Here is a 21,211-nt window from a genome sequence, read left to right as displayed (position 1 = left end):
TTTAATTAGTAGAATACTGTATCATTTAAACTCTTACAATTTGTTTTAAAAATGAATTAATATTAAAGACTTTTTGCTTATTTTTAAGATTTTTTACCCCTGTTGTTAATAAAGCTTATTTGGAAGAGTACTGTAACATATCTGGTCAAAGCTGACGTTTTTATGGCATTGTACTTTATCGTTCTTAAGCAACCCCAGGAATAGCAGGTAGGTATCAAAAATGTTCTGGCCAAACATATCTGGAAACAGTTTATTTACTCTATGAAAACTCCACAGAGGGCCATTTTTTCATCATCATGATTCTAAAACATAGATAACACACTTTAAGATCTCAAAAATATGGTTCTAGCTCACTTAGGTTTAATGTTTAATGACTTGGTAGTCTACCTAAGGATGTTGTATACTTATGTGTGTGCATGTAATTAAGTATTCATAATATGTGTATGTATATGTAAAGTTAACATATTTGATTAGCACCGTATAATTATTAAAAAGACGTATCTTAAAAATGAATTGTTAATATTCCATTAGGCAGCAAGGTTCATCAATTTAGATAGTAGTCAAGAGGAAGTTGAAGTTATTTTGATTAAAGTGCATCTGAAAATCAGTTTAAACTCAACTCACTTTCGAAGGTCTAGTTTCTTTTAGATACTTCTGTTTATGTTTAGAAATGTGTTAAAATATATTTTGATTGGACGTATTTCACTGTGGTACAATTTTAAACTCATCTTTACTTAATATGCAATCTTATGTGTTTTTCATAGTATCAGCTGATAATGCTACATAGCATTTAAAATATCTTTGGGGCTGAGAAAAGAGAAATAAATAAAAATGAAAATTTGGGAGAATATTTTACTGGTGTGAAAATAGAAATCTTTCGTAGTTGTATTGGCTAACATTTGTAGAGCTTTGAATAATATATATGCTAAGACTATTCTCACTGTATGTAGCCATTGTAAGTAGTAAATCATGTGTCTGGATTCTGAAAGATCTCGTGCTCAAGGTTGCCAATATTAACAAACCTCACTTTGCTAAATTTACGTTGTTCTGTAATAATTGATCAAACCTAATATTAGCAAATACACTTTATTGCAAATAAACGAAGTTGTAAAGAACCATAAAACTATTTTGTAGCTTAATCCAAGTTATTATTTTAAATAGTCTCTACATGCTGCCCTTTAGTTTTCTGCTGTGAGATCTTGTTAACGCACTCTTTTCTGATCATTCATATGAAGTCTTAGAAAGTCACGGTTATTTATTAATATATAAGATATATAACTAGTTAAATACAAATTGTATTGCTCTGCTAGGCAGTGCATAGTAAAAGCAATTTATTTTTCTGTACATATAATTCCAAAACATATTATTAAATATTAAAAGAGTAAAGAAAAGCTTTCAAAGTTTTATTTTCATTTATCATGAGTAGACATTTCTCAATTTCCAAAGTAATGTTTTAGAGTATAATGAAATTTATATCAAATTCAGAAAATATGTCATTGTGAATGTCACTCGGACTCAAGCATGTGTCACAAATTTCTGGCATAAAATTAGTATGCTAAAACCAATCTGAATGTACTGTTTTGGTTTAAAAAATCCTAATGATATGCTTCTGATATAGTTTTAAATATAGTTAGACTCTTGAAGTGAATTGTGATTGAATTCAAGCATATTACTGCATTAATTTTTACTAGAATTTTAAATATCAAACATATATAAGTCATCTATAGCAGCATTCTGATACTCAATCCTAAACAAAGAATCAAATTTTGAATACAGTTTTTCCAGGTCAAATTGTACAGTGCTTAAACTATTTTATTAGAGTAGTAAATTGGTGGTATCTTCTTATCTAAGGTTTTAATACCTAATACAATAACTGAGCTCCATCAATATATGGCTAATAGCAGATATAAAGTATCTGCTGGTAGTCCATCTCTCATAAAACCGCCTTTAGCCTTAATTCAAATCCATTGATTCCTATTCCAGTTAAAACTGAAGAACTTAATATGTCTTTTAATCCTTTTATTGTAAGCTAGGATAAAATTAATTTTACCCTGGAACTGCACAAAGCCAATTAACATGATCTTTAGAGTTATTTAGTAAAGTGCTTCAAACTGTTAAATTTATCTTGACCTCTTGGTTGCACTCTCTGACTGCTTTTTAAATGAAGTAATCAATATCTCACAGCCCTTTAAATAGCTTAAACTTCTCAAATATTTTACCTGTGTTCTAGTTAAGCTGTAAGTAAAGTGTTTACTCCATTCATGTAAATCTGGAGTCAATGATGCTAAATCTGAAGGTAATTATGTACTTTTGAGGAACACTGTATGAATTAAATGGTTGTTTTAATAACATCAAAGGCTCATATTTTATTTAAACTAACCCAATAACAAGAAAACATATTATTTTCACGCAGAACAAGTATTCTTTTTGCAACTTAAAACGTAGAACATTTATATCCTTTACCATTGCGTGTAGCTTCTGTTTCCACACAGGGCGAGTTGAAGGTATTAATTTTCTTACGGTGATAGGGTGATCAACTGTCCTGTCAAGAAAATGGATCTCCATGTCACCCTTTAGCATGATTAAATGGAGGTATGTCTCTGTGAAAAAATACCAAATTTTCATGAGACAAATGAAACTCTCAAAAGGTCTACTTTTACAGAATTATTTTAGTTTTAATATCTCAAAATCTCCCATTTGTTGTCAGCTTATTTGCAGGAAAACATTGCACCTAATTGCATATTTCTTGTATTATTTAAGAAAAAACACAGGCAAAGTCAATAATTTTAAATGTTTCCAAATCTGAAAAATTAAAGGATCAGAAATCTCTGTTACTTTTAGAAAAGGAGTAGGAATACGTTATATGTTCACTAATCAGTCAGTGTCTCTTTTAGGGGATTCTTTTCTTGCTCTTCTTTCCTTGTTAACAAAGAGCTATATCATCTTTTTAGCTCTGAGTACTGATAAAAATTACATACCACGGAATTTCACATCAGTAGTGTTCATCGCTAGTTGGGCAGTGTTCTTATGAGCCTGTGCACATGCCAAACTTTAAATTACACCAAGCGATGTACTTGACAGCTAATTAAGATTTCATATTTTGGCCGCTTAGCAGAGGGCACCTGTTATGATTCTTCCTATGAGCTTAAGGGTAAAATTTACAAATGCCTCTTTTAAAGTACATTATTAAAACTTTCCCGAAGTCTTAATTCCTTCTCGAGGAGTGAGAGTTAAGATAAGATTGAGGTAATTAAACAAAAGGAACAGATAAAGTGGGGGACCAGAAGTGGAGGCGGAGCTCTCCGAATGCCCCTGTTGTTTAATTTCCTACTGGAAGCAGCCCATGTGTGCTCCTATGCCCCCTCCCCCTTCAACAGTGGCCGTTGTAGAGGCTGAACGGCTGGGGTCAATGCCTTGCCTATTGATCAGTATCCCTGCAGTCCCTTGCTCCAGCAGCTGCTTCATTGGCTTCTTTCAGGGCCTGCTTCAGTACATTAGAATAGAAATCCATAACCAGAGCTGTGCTCATCCAAGCAGGGGAAGAAACTAAATTAAATGGTATAAAACAATCTTGGATCAGGAGTTTGTGCCAATTCATCTTGATCTAGGATGTCACACCGGGCTCTCTGTCTGAGCACCTGGGCTAGAGGCAGCCATAGTGAAAATAGATGGAGCTGCGATCATTCATTTGTCAGCTAAGGAGCAAGGCAGCAGTTAGCAATTCCCTTCTGCAGAGGTCAGCTGACAGAACAATCAGTGCAACTGCAGAATAGAGCTTTCCTTTGAACTATTGTTATGGAGCATGCTCTTGCTGAGACCTGGGGGGAGGGGAGCTGGGTTTGCTTCCTATTTCAAGAATGCTATGTAGAGTAGAACATATACTACATGAATCTAGACCCAGTTGCACAGAGCTCTTATTGCTTATGTCTTTCTCTTATATATAAATAAAGTTGATTTTAAATGCATGTACTGAGATACAGATTATCAAACTGTTAAATATCACTTTGTCTAGAATTAAGATGCGTTGTCATCCTTCTAAACACAGAGGCAGTGATTATTGATTTTTTTCTTCTTAGTATGGTTAAGCCTTTAGGTTTCTTTTCCCGCTTTAGTTATTATAACTAGCACAGATCAGTGTCATACTTTGAATCTGTAATAGTATGTAATAGCGTGCTAATACTTTTTCTAACATTTCCTCTGTCTTTAGAAAACTAGGAAAAAATCAATGGAGAGAAATTCATGCTCTGATATCAAATTAGAAGATATTTCTTAATATTACTTAAATATTTTTTAACATTTTAATTGATCCTTTTTATAACAAATGTTAATTCATGAAATGTGACTACTTATGACCTTGGAAGTTATAAAGTAATTTTATCTTAATTTTTTTTCTTTTGAGGAAGATTAGCCCTGAGCTAACATCTGCTGCCAATCCTCCTCTTTTTGCTGAGGAAGACTGGCCCTGAGCTAACATCGTGCCCATCTTCCTCTGGTTTATATGTGGAATGCCTACCACAGCATGGCTTGCCAAGCTGTGCCATGTCCGCACCGGGATCTGAATTGGCAAACCCCAGGCTGCCAAAGCAGATCGTGCGCACTTAACTGCTGTGCCACCAGGCCGGCCCCTATAAAGTAATTTTATAACATTGGAGGAACATCACTGTGAAGCAGCCTGCGTGTCACTTGAAAGATACAATACAAAATTAAACAAATTAGAAAAATGAGTAATAACTAAAATTTTATATGAAAGAGTTAGAATATTTTTAAAGATGAATTTGTTCTCTGTGGACTCAGTTTAGATTTTGTCTTTATATATACTGCTTAAAAACTCATGGCAAATTTCCAGGACTTTAAAACAAAAACAAACAATAAACTATGACATCTAGAAGCTTAGAAACTATGGCAGCAGCAACAACAAATCTTTTTGTACTCACTTGCACCAAACTTTTTTGGAATCCAAATAAAGAGTAACTACTCTTTGTTGTTACCATCTTAGTTTTCTAGGTAACCAACCTCCCATTTTTCGTTAAGGGCTTTAATGCCACTTTCTTACTCAATTATTCCTTTCCAACTCTTTTATTTTATTTTTTTGAGGAAGATTAGCCCTGAGCTAACATCTGCTGCCAATCCTTCTCTTTTTTGCTGAGGAAGACTGGCTCTGAGCTAACATCTGTGCCCATCTTCCTCTACTTTATATGTGGGACGCCTGCCATAGCATGGCTTGCCAAGTGGTGCCATGTCCACACCCAGGATCCAAACCGGCGAATCCTGGGCTGCCGAAGCGGAACGTGTGAACTTAACCACTGCGCCATTGGGTCGGCCTCTTAAATTCTTTATAATGTCTTACCATTTCCATTTCTTAGACTCTATTAGGTCTTCTTGCCCACATCCTATTCTGCCTTTCAGAACAGCTAAATAAATGGAATTTAAAGTGTGTACTAAATCTTTGTGCTCTAGGTGTTTTTTTAATTTAGCTTCTGGAAAGCCCATACCTACTTTTCTTGCAAGAGTTTTTTGATTTTGTTTTACTTTTGTTTTAGTTAATTAGAATTTTTAAAAGAACTCAGGACATGACATCTCAAATCCTTCTGCAGTGTTTTCATCAAGTACTCAGACATCACCCATGGATCTTGAAGCTGTCCACTTCTTTGCATCTCCTGTTTAACATCCAAAACCAAGCCAACCTTAATCTCTCACTTTGATTTCTACAATACTTTCCTAATTGATCACCTCGCTTCCAGCATTCTTCATGCATACTCAGAGTGGGTTTCTAAAACCCTAAATTTAATTGAGTCATTCTGTGGCATAAACCCTATCTTGAGTATCTTCCCATTGTTTGTAGGATAAAAAAGGAAATGTGACTATTACCTCTAGAGCCATGTATGATCTGGCCCTTGCCTGCCTCTCTTCCCTCATTTTCTACTATTCTCCTCTTGACTCAGAGTTCCAGCTCAATTACCAATTCTTGAAATAGCAGTCAACAAATTCCTTCATGCTTTAGGTTCTTAAATATAGTGTTCCCTCAGTCCATAAAGTTCTCATTGGTTTTGTAACCTGTACATTTCTAATTCCTGTTTAGTAGCCTTTAAGTTCAAAGAGGACAGGGCCTTTGCTTTTCTCATTCCCGTTAATTCATACCTAGCATAATGCCACGCGTACACTAGGCCTTCAATTCTTGTACGTCGAATGACTGAGTAACTGATGGAATGAATGAACTTCTACAACCAAAGGTACTTAGTGTTTTCTACCTGATCACTGCATGAGTCTTCTTTGGTTCTATTTTTTTTTTTTTAAGATTTTATTTTTCCTTTTTCTCCCCAAAGTCCCTGGTACATAGTTGTATATTTTTAGTTGTGGGTCCTTCTAGTTGTAGCATGTGGGATGCTGCCTCAGCATGGCTTGATGAGCGGTGCCATGTCGGTGCCCAGGATCTGAACCAGCGAAACCCTGGGCCACCGCAGTGGAGTGCACGAACTTAACCACTCGGCCACGGGGCTGGCCCCTCGTTGGTTCTATTTGACACCAGTCTTGATTTACGTCACAGTCTCCTTCCGTGCTGCTACTGTGGTGATCTAACGATGAATGAATCTGATGTCACCACCTTATACAAAATTGTTCAGTAGCTTTCCATTAACCAAAAGTTAAAAGTCTTCAACTTGTCATACAAGGCCTCTCATGATTTGGTACCCATTTACCGTCCGCTGTTGTCATTCCTTTGTCTTACCTTTAGTATAGAGTTACAAAGCTGAAAAATGAAGAGATAAAATAAAACATCTAAAAATAGTCAGCAGTCCCAGCTGCTAACTTATTGGTTGGCATACTAAGCTCTGAGGGCCCTTTGTTGTATTGATTTAATTAATGTATAGAGCAAAGAACTGAAAGCGGCCAGAAAAGCTGGATGGATTAATATTAGAAAGAGCGAAAGCTGACCTCCAATCAAGGTGGCTCCAGAAGTTCACTTTTTAAATCCCTCTGTAGCAAATATATAGCAATGATGGATAAAATATACAAATAGAAAACCAAAGAAACATAACTAGGCTCAAGAAGGATATCTCTGTGGACAAGTAATGGAATAGAAATGCAATGATCTGGGCTGAAACCATTAGCTGCTTTCCAGAAGCAGGCTTTTGGCTCCTATGACCTAAAGAGAACTTAAAATATATCATGAATAAAGCTTAAAGCTTAGGAGCTAGGCTATGGCTTCCTCAGTTCCTGGAAGAACACTGAAAGGGTGTGAGTACATTGCTACTCAGTTAAAATTGACATTGTGCTATTATTAAAGAAGAGGAAAATGGATATTAACTATGTGACTGGTGATGTTAACCATATTAGAAAATAATGAAAATAAGTGAACTGTGTTCAACCTAAGAACTTAGAAACAAAATAAAGCAAAGAGAAAGAAAACAGAGAGAAGATATAAAGAAAATGAAGAAAGGAGAAATAGTAAAAAAAAAACAGCAGAAATTAGTGAAATAGAAAGCAATGAGATAAGATCAAAACCAAAGTATTTTTTTAAAATCTGATAAAATATGTATTTCTAATAAAACTGATAAAGGCATAAAATAATATCAGAGAAGGCACAAATAATCTTTAAAAGGATTCATTGCAACTGATAGGATTGAGATTTTTATATTGTAGACAATATTATAAGTAACTTCACACCAATATATTTAAAAACTTAGATTAGGGGCTAGCCCGTGGCTGTGTGGTTAAGTGCATGCGCTCCGCTTCAGCAGCCCAGGGTTTCGCTGGTTTGGATCCTAGGCATGGACCTAGCACCGCTCATCAAGCTGTGCAGAGACAGTGTGCCACATAGCAGAGCCAGAAGGACCTACAATTAGAATATACAACTGTGTATTGGGGGGCTTTGGGGAGAAGAAGAAGAAGAAAAAGAAAGATTGGCCCCTGAGCTAACATCTGTTGCCAATGTTAAAAAAAAAAAAAAACTTAGATTAAAATAGGTAATTCTTTTTAAACTATAGGCTGTCAGAAATGACTCAAGAAGAAATAGAAAGTCAAACTAAATAAGTGACTTTTAAAGAAAATGATCTTATAATAAACAATATTCCTTTTTCCACCCTGCTCTTCCCTTGCCCGTTCATTCCCTGCCCCCTGACTTCAGGAGTGGAATGTCCTGAGACTCAGGCCCTGAAAGTTTTAGAGGAGAATTTTCATCCATCTTCTAGAGTCTTTTAACCGTTTCAAAGAATTGGTGAGAGAAAGTTACTTAACTCAATTTTTGAGGCTTGTGTTATATTGCTACTAAGACCCAACAAGAGTAGTATATGAAAAGAGAATCATAGTCCAATCTAACTTATGGACAAAATGTAAAAAACTCTATTGGCAAATTTAGTTCGGAGTCTGTCTATTGGTCTGTTTATCTGTCTGTCTACTTGCCTACCTACCTACCTACCGATTGCCATCCATCCATCTGTCCATCCATTCAGAGTTTACCCCAGGAGTACGGGCATCGTTCATGGTCAGAAAATATATAACATTTCAGGTAACATTGATATGACTATATAATAGATTGAAAACATTTGATAAGGCCAGGATTGTGGTGACCTCTGGGGCATGAGGGAAGGATAGTGAGGTCAAGACACAATCCATGGTAGACTTTAGTTATAGCCACATTGGTTAATTACGTTTTAAAAATCTAAAACACCTATGAAAAACATTAGGATTTTATAAAGTTGATTGTATACATGTATATCTTGATACTTTTTATGTATTCTTTGTGTAATTCTATGGATGCTCATAAATATCACATAATAAATATCAACAAAAAATAAAAGGTAGTCCAGCTATAGAAAGGAGTAGAACCGAAAAGGAGGTAGGACTGAGCAAAGGACCAAGTCTTGGGAGAATTTTCGGAGAGTGAGTGAGGTGTAGTTACTTTAGTGAGAAAAAGTTTGGGAAAAGAAATTTTAAGAAACAGTTATTAATGTTAGGAATGCAATTCCTTATTACCTCCTATTTATTGATACTTTAATAAGGATTTAAAATTGTTTTCCATTATGTTTTGGGTATCATGCTGGTGTTTCTTCTGAATAGGAAAATATGCTGAGCTTTGCCTAGTCTACAAGTATTTCTTCAAGTGGCTGGTTGTGCGTCTGCATTCCGGTCTACCTGGACAAAATACTCATTTTTTTCCTCCTCTTATTGCCTGGCAAACTCTTACTTATCTTTGAGTCTTAAATTCAGCATTCCCTTCTTTGTGAACAGGCTGTCCCTTTTTCACGCAATAGTGAGTTTCTTGAGAACCTGGACTATTTATTTTCATGTTTGCAATTCCCTGGCCCAAAGTAGATGCTCAATAAGTACTGTTAAATTAGTGAGCAAATTAGTGAGTTAATGAGCAATCTTTAAAAAAGAGATTTATTGAGATATGATTTATATTTTATAAAATTCATCCTTTTAAAGTGTAGAATTCAGTCATTCTTAGTATATTTGGGTATGTGCAGATATCACTATAATCTAATTTTAGAACTTTTTCATCATCTCAAAAACCTAGTACTCATCAACCATCATTAACCATTTCACCGCCATCCCAGCCCTATACAACTGCTTATCTACTTTCTGTCTATATATATTTGCCTATTCTGGACACTTCATGGAAGTGGAATCATAAGTATATGGGCCTTTGTTGATTGGCTTCTTTCCCTTAACTAATGTTTTCAAGGTCATCCACATTTAGCATGTATCAGTACTTCCTTCCTTTTTATTGCTGAATAATATTTTATTGGATGGATATACCAAATTTTGTTTACCCATTCATCATTTGATGAACATTTGAGTTTGTTTCTACTTTTTAGCTATCATGAATAATCCTGCTGTGAACATTCATGTACAAGTCTTGTGTGTGTACATTTATTTTCGTTTCTCTTGGAGGGATACCAAGGAGTGGAATTGCTGGGCCATAGGGCAACTCTGTGTTTAACTTTTTGAGGAACTGCCAAACTATTTTCAAAAATAGTTGTACCATTTTACATCCTACCAGCAATGCGTGAGGGTTTCAATTTCTATATATACTCAGCAACACATTATGGTCCATCCTTTTTATTGCAACCATTCTAGTAGCTATGAAGTGGTATTTCATTGTGATTTTGATTTGTATTTTCCTAATGACCAGTAATATTGATCACCTTTGAATGTGCGTATTGGCCACTCGTATATCTTTGGAGAAATATCTATTCAAATTGTTTGCCCATTTTAAAAGTTGGGTTTTCTTATTATTGACTTCTAAGAGTTCCTTATGTATTCTGGATATAATCCCTTATTAGGCATATGATTTGACAGTATTTTCTCTCAGTCTATGTGTTGTCTTTTTACTTCCTTAATTCTGTCATTTGGAGTGTAAAAGTTTTTAATACTGGTGAAGTCCAATTAAAAACAATTTTTTTAATTACTTGCGCTTTTGGTATCGTATCCCAACATCATGAAGATATAGATCTCTGTTTTCTTCTGCAGGTTATTTAGTTTGAGCTCTTATATTTAGGACTGGGATCCGTTTTGAGATGGTTTTTTGTATGGTGAGAGGCAGAAGTAAATTCATTTTTTACATGTAGACAATCGGTGGTCCCAGTGCCATTTGTTGAAAAGACTATTATTTCCTGAATGAGTCTTTAACGTTTTTATGATCATATATCTTTTTTGTATTGGTATTCTTTTAATTTATATTCTTATGTTTTGGTTTTCAGGTTGCTTATCAAGTGTCCCACAAATGAAAAAAATTTCCACATCGTATGAGGAAAGACGGAAGCAAGCTACTGCTATTGTTTTACTGGGAGTTATAGGAGCTGAATTCGGTGCTGAAATTGAACCTCCTAAACTGTTGACCAGACCTCGAAGCTCTAGTCAAATTCCTGAGGGATTTGGTTTGACTAGTGGTGGATCCAACTACTCACTGGCTAGACATACTTGTAAGTTTTCAGATTCCTAATGCTGATCTATTACTTCTCAATGCATATTATTTGTTAACAAAATCTCAGAACATTGGATGTGTCCCAAGTTTTATCTCAAACAGGATGCTTAAATGGAGTTAGAAAGAAGTGTGGCCTGTTTGGCACATTCCTATAGAGTTATAGTTACCTGAACTTCTTTTTAAGAGTTAAAATAGGGTCTTTTAAAGGCTTTTCTTAATTTTATTTCTGAGCTTTGTATTTTAACATTTTGGTCAAGATTTTAGGCAAACTTTATGAAAGCTAATTTTAAGTTAAAACTTCCAACTTCTAAAACAATTTCTGAAAAACTGTGCAACTTGTCCTGACAATAGTTTGAAAACTCAGGGGTGGGAGTGGAATACCAGTTTTTTCTTAAAAAAAAAAAAAAAAAGGTGGGGGCCAGCCTGGTGGCGCAGCAGTTAAGTTTGCACGTTCTGCTTTGGTGGCCTGGGGTTCGTTGGTTCGGATCCTGGGTGTCGACCTATGCTCTGCTTATCAAACCATGCTGTGGCAGGCATCCCACACATAAAGTAGAGGAAGATGGGCATGGATGTTAGCTCAGGGCCAATCTTCCTCAGAACAAAATAAAATAAATAAAATTTTTTTAAAAAGATATAAATATCTATGTATTTTTTTAAAGAGCATGAATGAAGAATTATGAATTACCTCTGTAATTTAAAAAATATTCCAATAACAGTTTTTGAATGACTGAAGAATTACGTTCAGAGCTCCAAGGGCTTATGTCACACTGCTACCTTCGGTTCTGTGGTTGGTATGTTAATAATAGGTAAGGGTATTTTCTAATGATGTCTTTTGGTACTTCAGTGTCAGAACTCGTTTAGGTAAGGTCAAAATGTTCCTGCCGTGTTGTAAAAGCATTTCTAACAAATTGTGTCATCTTAAGGACCAAATATAATCCTACTGAATATATCACAAGATACTCTTTGTAGAACAAATTGCAATGTGTTCTTTCGGGATTTTGGCCTTTAAGCAAGGGAAAAAGATCTATGTTACCTTGTTAGGTATGACAGCAGAGCTCTTCACTGGATCACTGGATCGTTGTCACATACTTTTGCTGTGAAACCAAGGAGCCGTGTTAGTGGTTTTTCTTGGTAAGGCCCTGCTGTAGACTTAGCTGCACCCCCGCTGTGGGCCCTTAATCCAACAAATGTTCATTAGTGGTTGGTAATCTCTTGATCTGTATTTGACATTGAGAATCAGAGAGTGATAATAACAATAACACCACCAACAATATTAAGCAGCTAATTCTTCTGAGCACAATTTTAAGCTCTTTATGTGCAATGACTGACTTAATCCTCATAATAACCTTATGAGGTAGGCACCTCAGTTATCTCCATTTTAACATAAGGCTAGCGGGGCACAGAGATGTTTGGTTAACTGGCGAGATCATACCCCTAGGAAATGGCAATTTTTGTCTCAGCACAGTCTCTTGCTTCCAGGGCTCATGCTATTGACCAGTATGCAAATTGCCACTGTTCAATGTTTCCCAGTTGAAAAGGGCTTACTGACTAACATGTGCTATCACTTATTAACTTAAAAAGCACTTGATTTTCTGCCCCCTCATTTCATCTTCAAAATAGAAATTAAGACTTTTTCAAAGTGACTCAGCCAAAAAGTAGTGAAACCCAAACTTGCATTCAAGCTGCTTGTGACCTGAAAACCCGTGCCCTTTGCGTTTTCCACCTGTGCACATCTGCTTTCCCTCTCCCACGGAGGCCTCCATGCTGTGGTGCCTCCCTCTCCCCTCTAGCCTCGTCTTTTCTCCAGTTCTTCAAGTTCCCTGCTTTCTCTTCGTAACTGCTCAAATCTCACCCACGCTACAAAAGTCTCCTCTCTGTGAGACTCCAGACAGTCTAGGACTTATGTATGTAGTTCCTTCTTTAGAATCTTGGTGTTAGAATGGTAGGGGTGAATGAAACTTTGACATGATTTATTTAGTCTGGTGGCTTTCAAGCTTTTTTACTCACCATCTCTCTAGGGAGTATCAAGATGTTAATCCCTTGCACATTTTTATGTCGACAGCTAAAACTTTTTAATAGTAAGTTTAAACATTGCAAAAGATATAATTTTGAGGATATTGTAAATATTGACATTTAAAAATAAAACTATTGTTCTTTTTAATATATTCAATAGAATATTTACCATAACTATTTGGTATCCATCATCATCCACCTTTAAAAAGTACATGACAAACTTTCCTTTAAAAATCAGAAATCTTAGATCCTTGATTATTTTCCTGGAAGAGAGAAAATTTCTACCCTCACAGTTTTAAGGAAGATGTTCATTCGCATATTTAGCTTCCAGAAATTAATTCATTTAATTGTATTTCTAAAACTATTTTTGCTTTTAAAACTATTCCTTGAAAAATCTTAAGGTGCTCCCATTTGAAGGGGGTTACGTGTTTTGAAGACTACTGATTTGTATGTTTTATATAATTTCTCAACAGTATTCTTTGGTATTTTATATTTTCTTGCAAAGCACTTGAACATAAGTGCTATTTCTCTGGAATTTCATATACCTCAATATAAGTATCTGTATATAAATGTGAGAACATCGTAAATTAATGGATTGCTAACTCATTCCACACAAGCCATTGGCTGGTTGCTGGGAGGTTAGTGTATACCCTATTATCAGAGTTATGTAGACTAGTACTGTCATCCCTTTTCTAAACTTTTGTAACCACAATTTATCTTTATGTAAAATTCTGATATTCATGCTTTTGCCTCTGTACATCTCTTAACAGTATAATTTCACCTGCAAATCATTACTGCTGTAACTAGAAAAAGAGGAAACAGTTTAAGAGAAAAGAGGGAATTAAAAAAGCTATGGCAGAGTAGAAAGAGAGATTTTTCAGAGAAGCCTTGAGAATTGATGAAAGAATTGAAGAGTCTTAGTACTGCTCTTTTAGTTTGTTAAAAGACAGGGAGCTGAACTGCGTGTCAAGGGGTTGACCCCAAAGCCTGTTTCTAACGGGAGGGAAACCCTGGGCCCACTGTGCTAGGGGGATGGCTTTTGAATGGTGCCGCCTCAGCTTTCCCAAGCAAGGCCAATAAAGTTTACCCAAACATTTTAAATATTAAGTGTTTCAGTAACAAGTTTATTCTTTAAGTATTCCGGATAAAGGGCTAGCTGTGGGAAGGGAAGAAGGTAATGCTTCTTCACAAATAATATTTATGATTATTTCTTTGAAACAAAAGACAGAGTTTCAGAGAGGTTTCTAGCAAGCAAGAAATAGTCTATAAAAATGAATGATTAGCACCAGTTTAATTTGTGTAAAAATATCCTTGATATTTTTCCTCACTCATTATGGTTGTCTTATTTTAATAATTACAAAATATTTTAAAGGTAACTGTGGGTTTGCTTTTAACTTCCATCCCATTACCCTGTTTTCCTCAAAGGTCTTTGAGGATTTCCTGATGGTAGATTTGCCTACAACAGGGATTTTAAAGACCTTTCTTATTTGGATTGAGGTGGCTTGATTAAATTTATGTTTATCAGTTTAAATCTTGCTCTCTTGATTGGAAACAGATGTCTAAATGTTTATGTCTCATCTGGGCTCTTTTCGATCAGTTATATCTAATATTAACCTGTTACAATGTTAACCTGCTCAAAGTTGCTATACGTATGGCTATGTTATTTGTGTATGTGGCATTTAGAATGCATTGCTACCATTAAATATTTAGTCTTTATGGCATCCTGTTGAATGAGATAATAATTGTGTTCATTTTGAGGCAACACCATTAAGATACAATGTTTGATGAATTTTAATTGCTAATATAGTTAGAGGTATAGATAGTGAGTTCTAACCTTCTTTGTAAAGCCATTCTGTGATAACTCATAACATCATCAAATCCCAAGTATCTACCTTGATGGGAGGGGAAGAGTGACACTGATGCCTAATTCAAAAGTCATACTTAGTTTTATAATGCATTTTATACTTATATTTGAATATATGTGGATCTTTTGTGGGAGTTATACTTTACGTAAAACGTTGAAATCGCTTACTGAAGACAAAGCTGAAGGACTCTGAAGATGAAGAGGCCTAGACAGGCCACTTTACCTTGTACCCTAGGTAAGCCAGGTTTCCCTCTGGGTTGCAATTGCCTCTTGTATAGAATAAAGAGTGGGAACTATTCTGTCTTTAAAGCTGCATTTAGTCCAATTAGTCCCTGCTTCTGAGGTGAAGTAGAAAGCAGCCCAGGAAATTCACCTTCTCCATCACCTTTTCATTTTCCTCTCCATGTGGAGATGGATGCTCCTTTGTTTCACATCAGCTCAGCTTCAGTAGAGATCCTTCTTTAGTTTTATTTTGATCCGCAAGTGAGGCATTGTTTGAGTATTTTAGCATATTATTTATAATGTCACCTTATAGGTCTTTTGGTTCATTCTTTCATTTGGTCTTTTCTGCTCATTTTATAATTGTGGAGTTATGCTGACACATCTGTAGTAAATCCCATTTTGATCTCTCATTAACTTTTTGACTTTGGGCAAGTGTCATAAGTCATTTCCCTAGGCAGCAGACTCTGAGACAGATTTGTGTGTAGGCATATTATCAGGATCAATACCTTTAGGGGAGTGAGAGAAGCAGGATTGGGCAGGGGGAGAATTTGAATTGCGTGTCCGTTGCCTAGAAAGCTTCAGCTTATCTCAGGGAACTCTGGAGCTGTGATGGCCCTTCAGACTTACCTGAATTGGGGCTAAGGGCTTGGCCTTTATATTCTCATGTCTGTCAGTCACTGGGATCCAAGTCATTGGTGCCCTGAGAAGGGGGTGTGACCTGGGTGAGGCAGCTCTCTTTAACCTAGAGCAAATCCCACAGAGGGACTGAGCTGAGATTTATCAGTCACTGGCACTCCCAAGAGCTTGGGGAGTGAGTACTTCAGTCCTGGAGGGGAGCAGATGGGCACCCTCTCCAGGCTTCCACTCAGCATGTTACTAACTTACATGTGTCCTAGTTTCCCCTTCTGTCAACAGACTGGAGAGTGGGACTACCACTTATTTAACACGCTTTTTATTCCAACTCCATACATAATCTCTTGTTACCCTGCAAGACAGATATTTTATCCAGCGCCTCACATGATATGAGGCATATTAATATTAGCTGGTTATTGAGCATTTACTCTGTGCTAGGCATTTTGCCATGTACTTTACATGTATTATCTTGTTTAATCTTCTTTTTTTTTAAAGATTGGCACCTGAGCTGATGTCTGTTGCCAGTCTTTTCTTTTTCTTCTTCTTCTTCTCCCCAAAACCCCCCGGTACATAGTTGTATATTCTAGTTGTAGGTCCTTCTGGTTGTGCTGTGTGGGACGCTGCCTCAGAATGGCTTGATGAGCGGTGCCATGTCTGTGCCCAGGATCCAAACTGGCGAAACCCTGGGCCACCAAAGCAGAGTGTGCGGACTTAACCACTTGGCCATGGGGCTGGCCCTTTATTTAATCGTCTAATCCTATCAAATAAGTACTGTTACTATTCCCATGTATCAGATGAGGAAACTGATGCTTTGCCCAGTACTCACTAAAGCTTTGTGAAATTGGATTAAACTTTCTTCTGCAGACAGTAAATTGATGGCAGAGGTTTAATGTTTTAAGATCATACTGCTGAAGTGTCAAGCCTGGACTTGATCAGCTATCTTCCAACTCTAAATCAGTATATTTTCACCATTTCACACAGTCTTTTTGTGTTATAAACAAGAAAGATTCAGAAGTGGTGCTGCAAAAAAGATGGGGGAAGTCAGCAAGTACCAGGTCACCTTTAAATATGGGCATCTATTGAATCGTTCATTTAGGGATGTGCTAGTGCCATGGAGATATAAATGTGTACAAAATCCATATCTCTGTTTAGAAATACTATAGTGCTCATGTTCTTCAGCTAGTCAAGGTAGGTGACCTCGCTGCTGTTACGTGGAAAATGCTATGTATATGTGCATTTGTGTTTCTATTCTGGGAAAAGGAACAGCAGATTCCATTCAATACTCAAAAGAAAGTCATTAAAATATAAATGGTTAATAACTCCAAGAGTTCGTTGGAATAAATTCCTTCTCTATTATGGTTTTTTAAAAACAGTATAATTATATTTTATATGAACTCTTTACGAGTGCCACTGTAATATCACCAAATGGAAACCTCAGTTAGATGCTACCTAAGGGATATTTTAATTCTATGAAACCTGTATTTTGAGTTTTATGTGGTTCTGGTGCTATGTTTGGTTTTATTTTGTTGTAGTCTACCATTGTGAAAATGATCCCCCACATACTTTGCATGCTTTATAACCATGCATATTTTATTCAGTGAATATATTAATATTGGTTGAAGCTGATTTTATAATGAATTTATTTCCTGAATTTTAAGGTAAAAAAGTTAAACCTAATCTCAAATGTTTTATCAGCAAGATTAAGACAAAGTCACTAAATTGCAATTAATAACAAAACTCGTGGTAGTTGCACGTTATGGAAAAAAGCAACGATGAGAAAAGCATCATGTCATTTGCAAGGATAAGCAGTGACAAAAGAATGGGTATTGTCACTGTTCACAAACAAGTCATCAGATTGTGTTGCTGAGCTGCTGCTGTAGCCATAGAGATTGCCTTGCTGTTTGCTTTCCCTCGTGTTTCTGAGCCCGCCTTCCTGGCACTTGGGAAGTAATCCTGCCTTCCTGTCTGGCATCTTGCTCCACTCCCCACCTCATCCACTCTTCTCATTGCACTAACTCAGCATGCCATGCACTTTACCACTACTTCTCTTTGGTAATTTTAGCTTTGAAGATCATCCTGATTCCAGGGGCCACTTGACATGCGTTGCCATTACATCTTCTGTGTTTAGAACAGTAGTTCTTCACTCTGGCTATGCACTAAAATCATTTACATTTATATTACTCTCAGAGCTAATTGTTTAGGTGGTTCAGCCTTTTTACTGGAATTTCGTTATTCTGGATTGCTTGGGTTTGAATCTTGACATCACCACTCCGTGTGGCCTTAAATGCTCTGTGGCTCAGTTTCTTTATCTAAAAAATGGGAATGATAATAGGACCAACGTCACAGAGTTATTGTGAGGATTAAGTAAATTAATGTATGTAAAGCATTTAGAAAAGTGCCTGACATATGTGTTATGTTAGTATTTATTGTAGTTACTAGAAATACTTATAGAAGAATAAAGAAAGGAAATAGCTCAAGCATCTGCTGTGTACTAGGACATTTATACGTGTATATACTGCTTTTTAAACTCTTCCTAAGAACCGTGTGAGGTAGGTATTACTATCAACATTTTATATATGAGTGAACTGATACTCACAAAAACAAGTAACTTCCTTAAGCTTATCTGTCTTGTAAGGGATTTGAATCTAGAGGCATTTTTTTTTTTTCCTGAAGCCCAAAATATTCTTTTCTGCACCGTATACTGATTCCTACTGTTGGTGGTAAAGCATATTAGTTCCTAGAGGATTTATGTAAAAATACACTTTTCCTTGTGCACATTATTATACGTATGTTTAAATAAAGCGCTAAGTATTTTGGGAACTATTTGTTTGTAAGTGAATGAATTTCTATGTGTTTATTACCTTGTTTCTCATTTTAACCGCATCAATATACTAAGCTCAGGTCAAATGGAAATTTTAACTACTCTTTTGTTTTTACTTGTAAATAATTTATGCTGTATTACAGCTTTATCATTTTTAGCTTAGATCTGATGCTTGCATTATAGACCCTAACTCTTTGGTGATGTAATCCCATCCTTCTTCTCCAAAAATAACCTTAATTTGCAGTCCTTTTTTCTTAGTTCACTACACTTATGGGTTTTATATTCCTCTTCCATAAAACAAGTAAGTTGGACAAGGTTATTTCTAAGGCCACTTCCATCTAAAATTACAGGCTTCTATGAAATTCTAAATGTGATTTATTATTATTCTAACTATAGAGTGCTCATGTTTATTGCTTCCACTTGAACTTGCCTATCTTATTTTGATTGCTCTATACCAATTGTTCTATCTACTTTTATAGGTTCCAGTAGTCCACAGCTATGCCATATGTTTGAAGCTAAGCGTCTTTAAAGTATTGTTTCTGCCATCCCTACTTATGGATACATCATATCAGCTTACCAGGCTACAGTTGTTTCTACATAACTCGTTCTCTACACAGATCCAGCTTCGTGGACTTGTGTTATGTTGAATTTAGTTCAGTAGCTAAATATAACATCTTTGGTAGTTAGAGATCTATATCCTTATAGGAATGTAGTACAAAGGCATTACGACAATTTTTTCTTCTGGAATGTGATACAGCGTTGGTGTAAGACTCTACCAGCCGTCTAATGTACATATTAGTTTGATTCAGTTTGCAATTTTAGTTCAATTTTTAATTTCCTTGGTTCCTTGTCCGTGGGCTGCCTGAGTAGTAGATTCACTGACAAATTTTAGCACTGTATTGCCAGTGGCAACCCTGTTTTTCTCTTTGCATAGGATATTCCTATTTCTGGTTTTTAAATAACCTTGGTCTGAAGTTTTCTGACAGCTTTGCAGAAGGGTTCCTTCGCATTTGTATGTCCTAATGTATGTGTGCTCCAGGGTCACTGTAATTAACATATTTAATTAGCATATTTAGTTCTGTAAATTCAAACAATTTTATATCAGCAAAGGACAATAGAGAACCTCTAGTCTAATCCCTTGAAAAGCTTCAGAACTGTTGATTATTCTCATAGAAAGCCTTTCAGTAAGAAGTGAACAGAAACATTTTGTGAACTTGTCTGTAGATTCCTTAGAAAACACAATTTCCAAGACTCTTTTGAATGGTAGGGTGCCTAAGTCTATTTTATTGCTTCACACTTTGGCCTCCGTGATCATACAGTAAGTGCCGGTGAATTTCTTGGTGCTGTCCGATTCACTGGGAACTGCCAGAGCCCAAGTCCACAGAGGACCTGAATGCTTGAATGAAATCAGTAAATGTAGAGCTCTTTTCTTACACCTTTGGTTTTCAAGTCATGTTCTGCAGAGCCCTGCGGCTCCACAGAGGTGGGTCAGTGGCTGTCTGGGCTCTAACACTACTTCAGTAGCTCTGACTTTTGTGTCTTTTAGAAGTTGAAGTTTGGCATCCCATTGTATCTGCAAAGAGAAACTGCCAAAGGCAAGGCTAGACTCTCCAAAAAAACCGAAAAAATCTCTGGAAACCAGAAATTATACATACTTCAAAAACTCAATGATAATTGAAATTCTGCATTCTTCCACCCAAATCTGCTGTACTTGTGGCCTCCTCATCTCAGTTGATCATTCTTTCTTTCCAGTTTCTTAAAGTCATTTCTGATTCCTCTCTTCCTCTCATCTGCAACATCAATCACAACATCTAATCCATGAGAAAATCTCGCTGGCTGTACCTTCAAAATATATTAAAAGTTCAGCTACTTCTTACCATCCTTACTATTACTACTCCAGTTGACCACCTTCGTTTCTCACCTGAGTTACTGCCAAGTCTTCCAGCTTCTACCTTTATCCCTGTTTTGTGGGTTTTTAACATAGTAATAAGTAGTGATGCTTTCAAAACCTAAGCTAGATCATATCAGTCAAGGGTTTCCAGGTGGTTGATCAGCAAGACACATACTAAAAACTCAGCAGCTTTTCTAAATACTAGTGAACGAAATGGAAAATGTAGGAAATCATCATGTTTTGAAAGACCCTTCAAACTCTTTAAGACCCTAAAAATCAGGAAGAAAAAGACAGACAACCCATTTAAAAAAAAAAACACAAAAAACGACTACCAGCAGACATTTTACCATAGAAGGAATGCAGATGTCAAAAAATACTCAACTTACCCAATGTTAAAGGAATTAGGGGATAGGAAAAACTTACTAGAGACGTTTGTTTAAAAGAATTTTTTTTTTACAGTGAATGGATATTCATGTAATTAAAATAAATTGAAATATAAATAGATGCTTTTATTTTATAAATAAAATATTTTAAAATTCTCAGTAAAGGAAGTACACTCAAGAAATATGGAAGATTAAAAAGAAAAAGGGGCTGGCCCCGTGGCCGAGTGGTTAAGTTCGTGCGCTCCGCTGCAGGCAGCCCAGTGTTTCGTTGGTTCATATCCTGGGCGCGGACATGGCACTGCTCATCGAACCACGCTGAGGCGGCATCCCACATGCCACAACTAGAAGGACCCACAACTAAGAATATACAACTGTGTATCAGGGGGCTTTGGGGAGAAAAAGGAAAAAAATAAAATCTTTAAAAAAAAAAGAAATATGGAAGAAACTACAATATGTTACT

At 36.1% G+C, this 21,211-nt stretch overlaps 1 protein-coding gene across 9 annotated transcripts in view; it reads left to right on the top strand.

Moving 5' to 3' along the window:
* Window positions 1–21,211, top strand: part of WDR7 (WD repeat domain 7) — a 357,038-nt gene that overhangs the window by 205,795 nt on the left and 130,032 nt on the right. For all 9 annotated transcript variants that reach the window (XM_070512986.1, XM_014847072.3, XM_014847081.3 and 6 more), the window contains one exon: window positions 10,701–10,922. In XM_070512986.1, the coding sequence (XP_070369087.1) occupies window positions 10,701–10,922 (222 nt within the window). The remainder of the gene's footprint in view (window positions 1–10,700; window positions 10,923–21,211) is intronic.

This window comes from Equus asinus, chromosome 7, assembly GCF_041296235.1.
Source record: "Equus asinus isolate D_3611 breed Donkey chromosome 7, EquAss-T2T_v2, whole genome shotgun sequence".
In the NCBI taxonomy this organism is placed as follows: domain Eukaryota; kingdom Metazoa; phylum Chordata; class Mammalia; order Perissodactyla; family Equidae; genus Equus; species Equus asinus.
The sequence above is the reverse complement of the archived record's forward strand: the minus strand, read 5'-3'. Positions and strand labels throughout refer to the sequence as shown.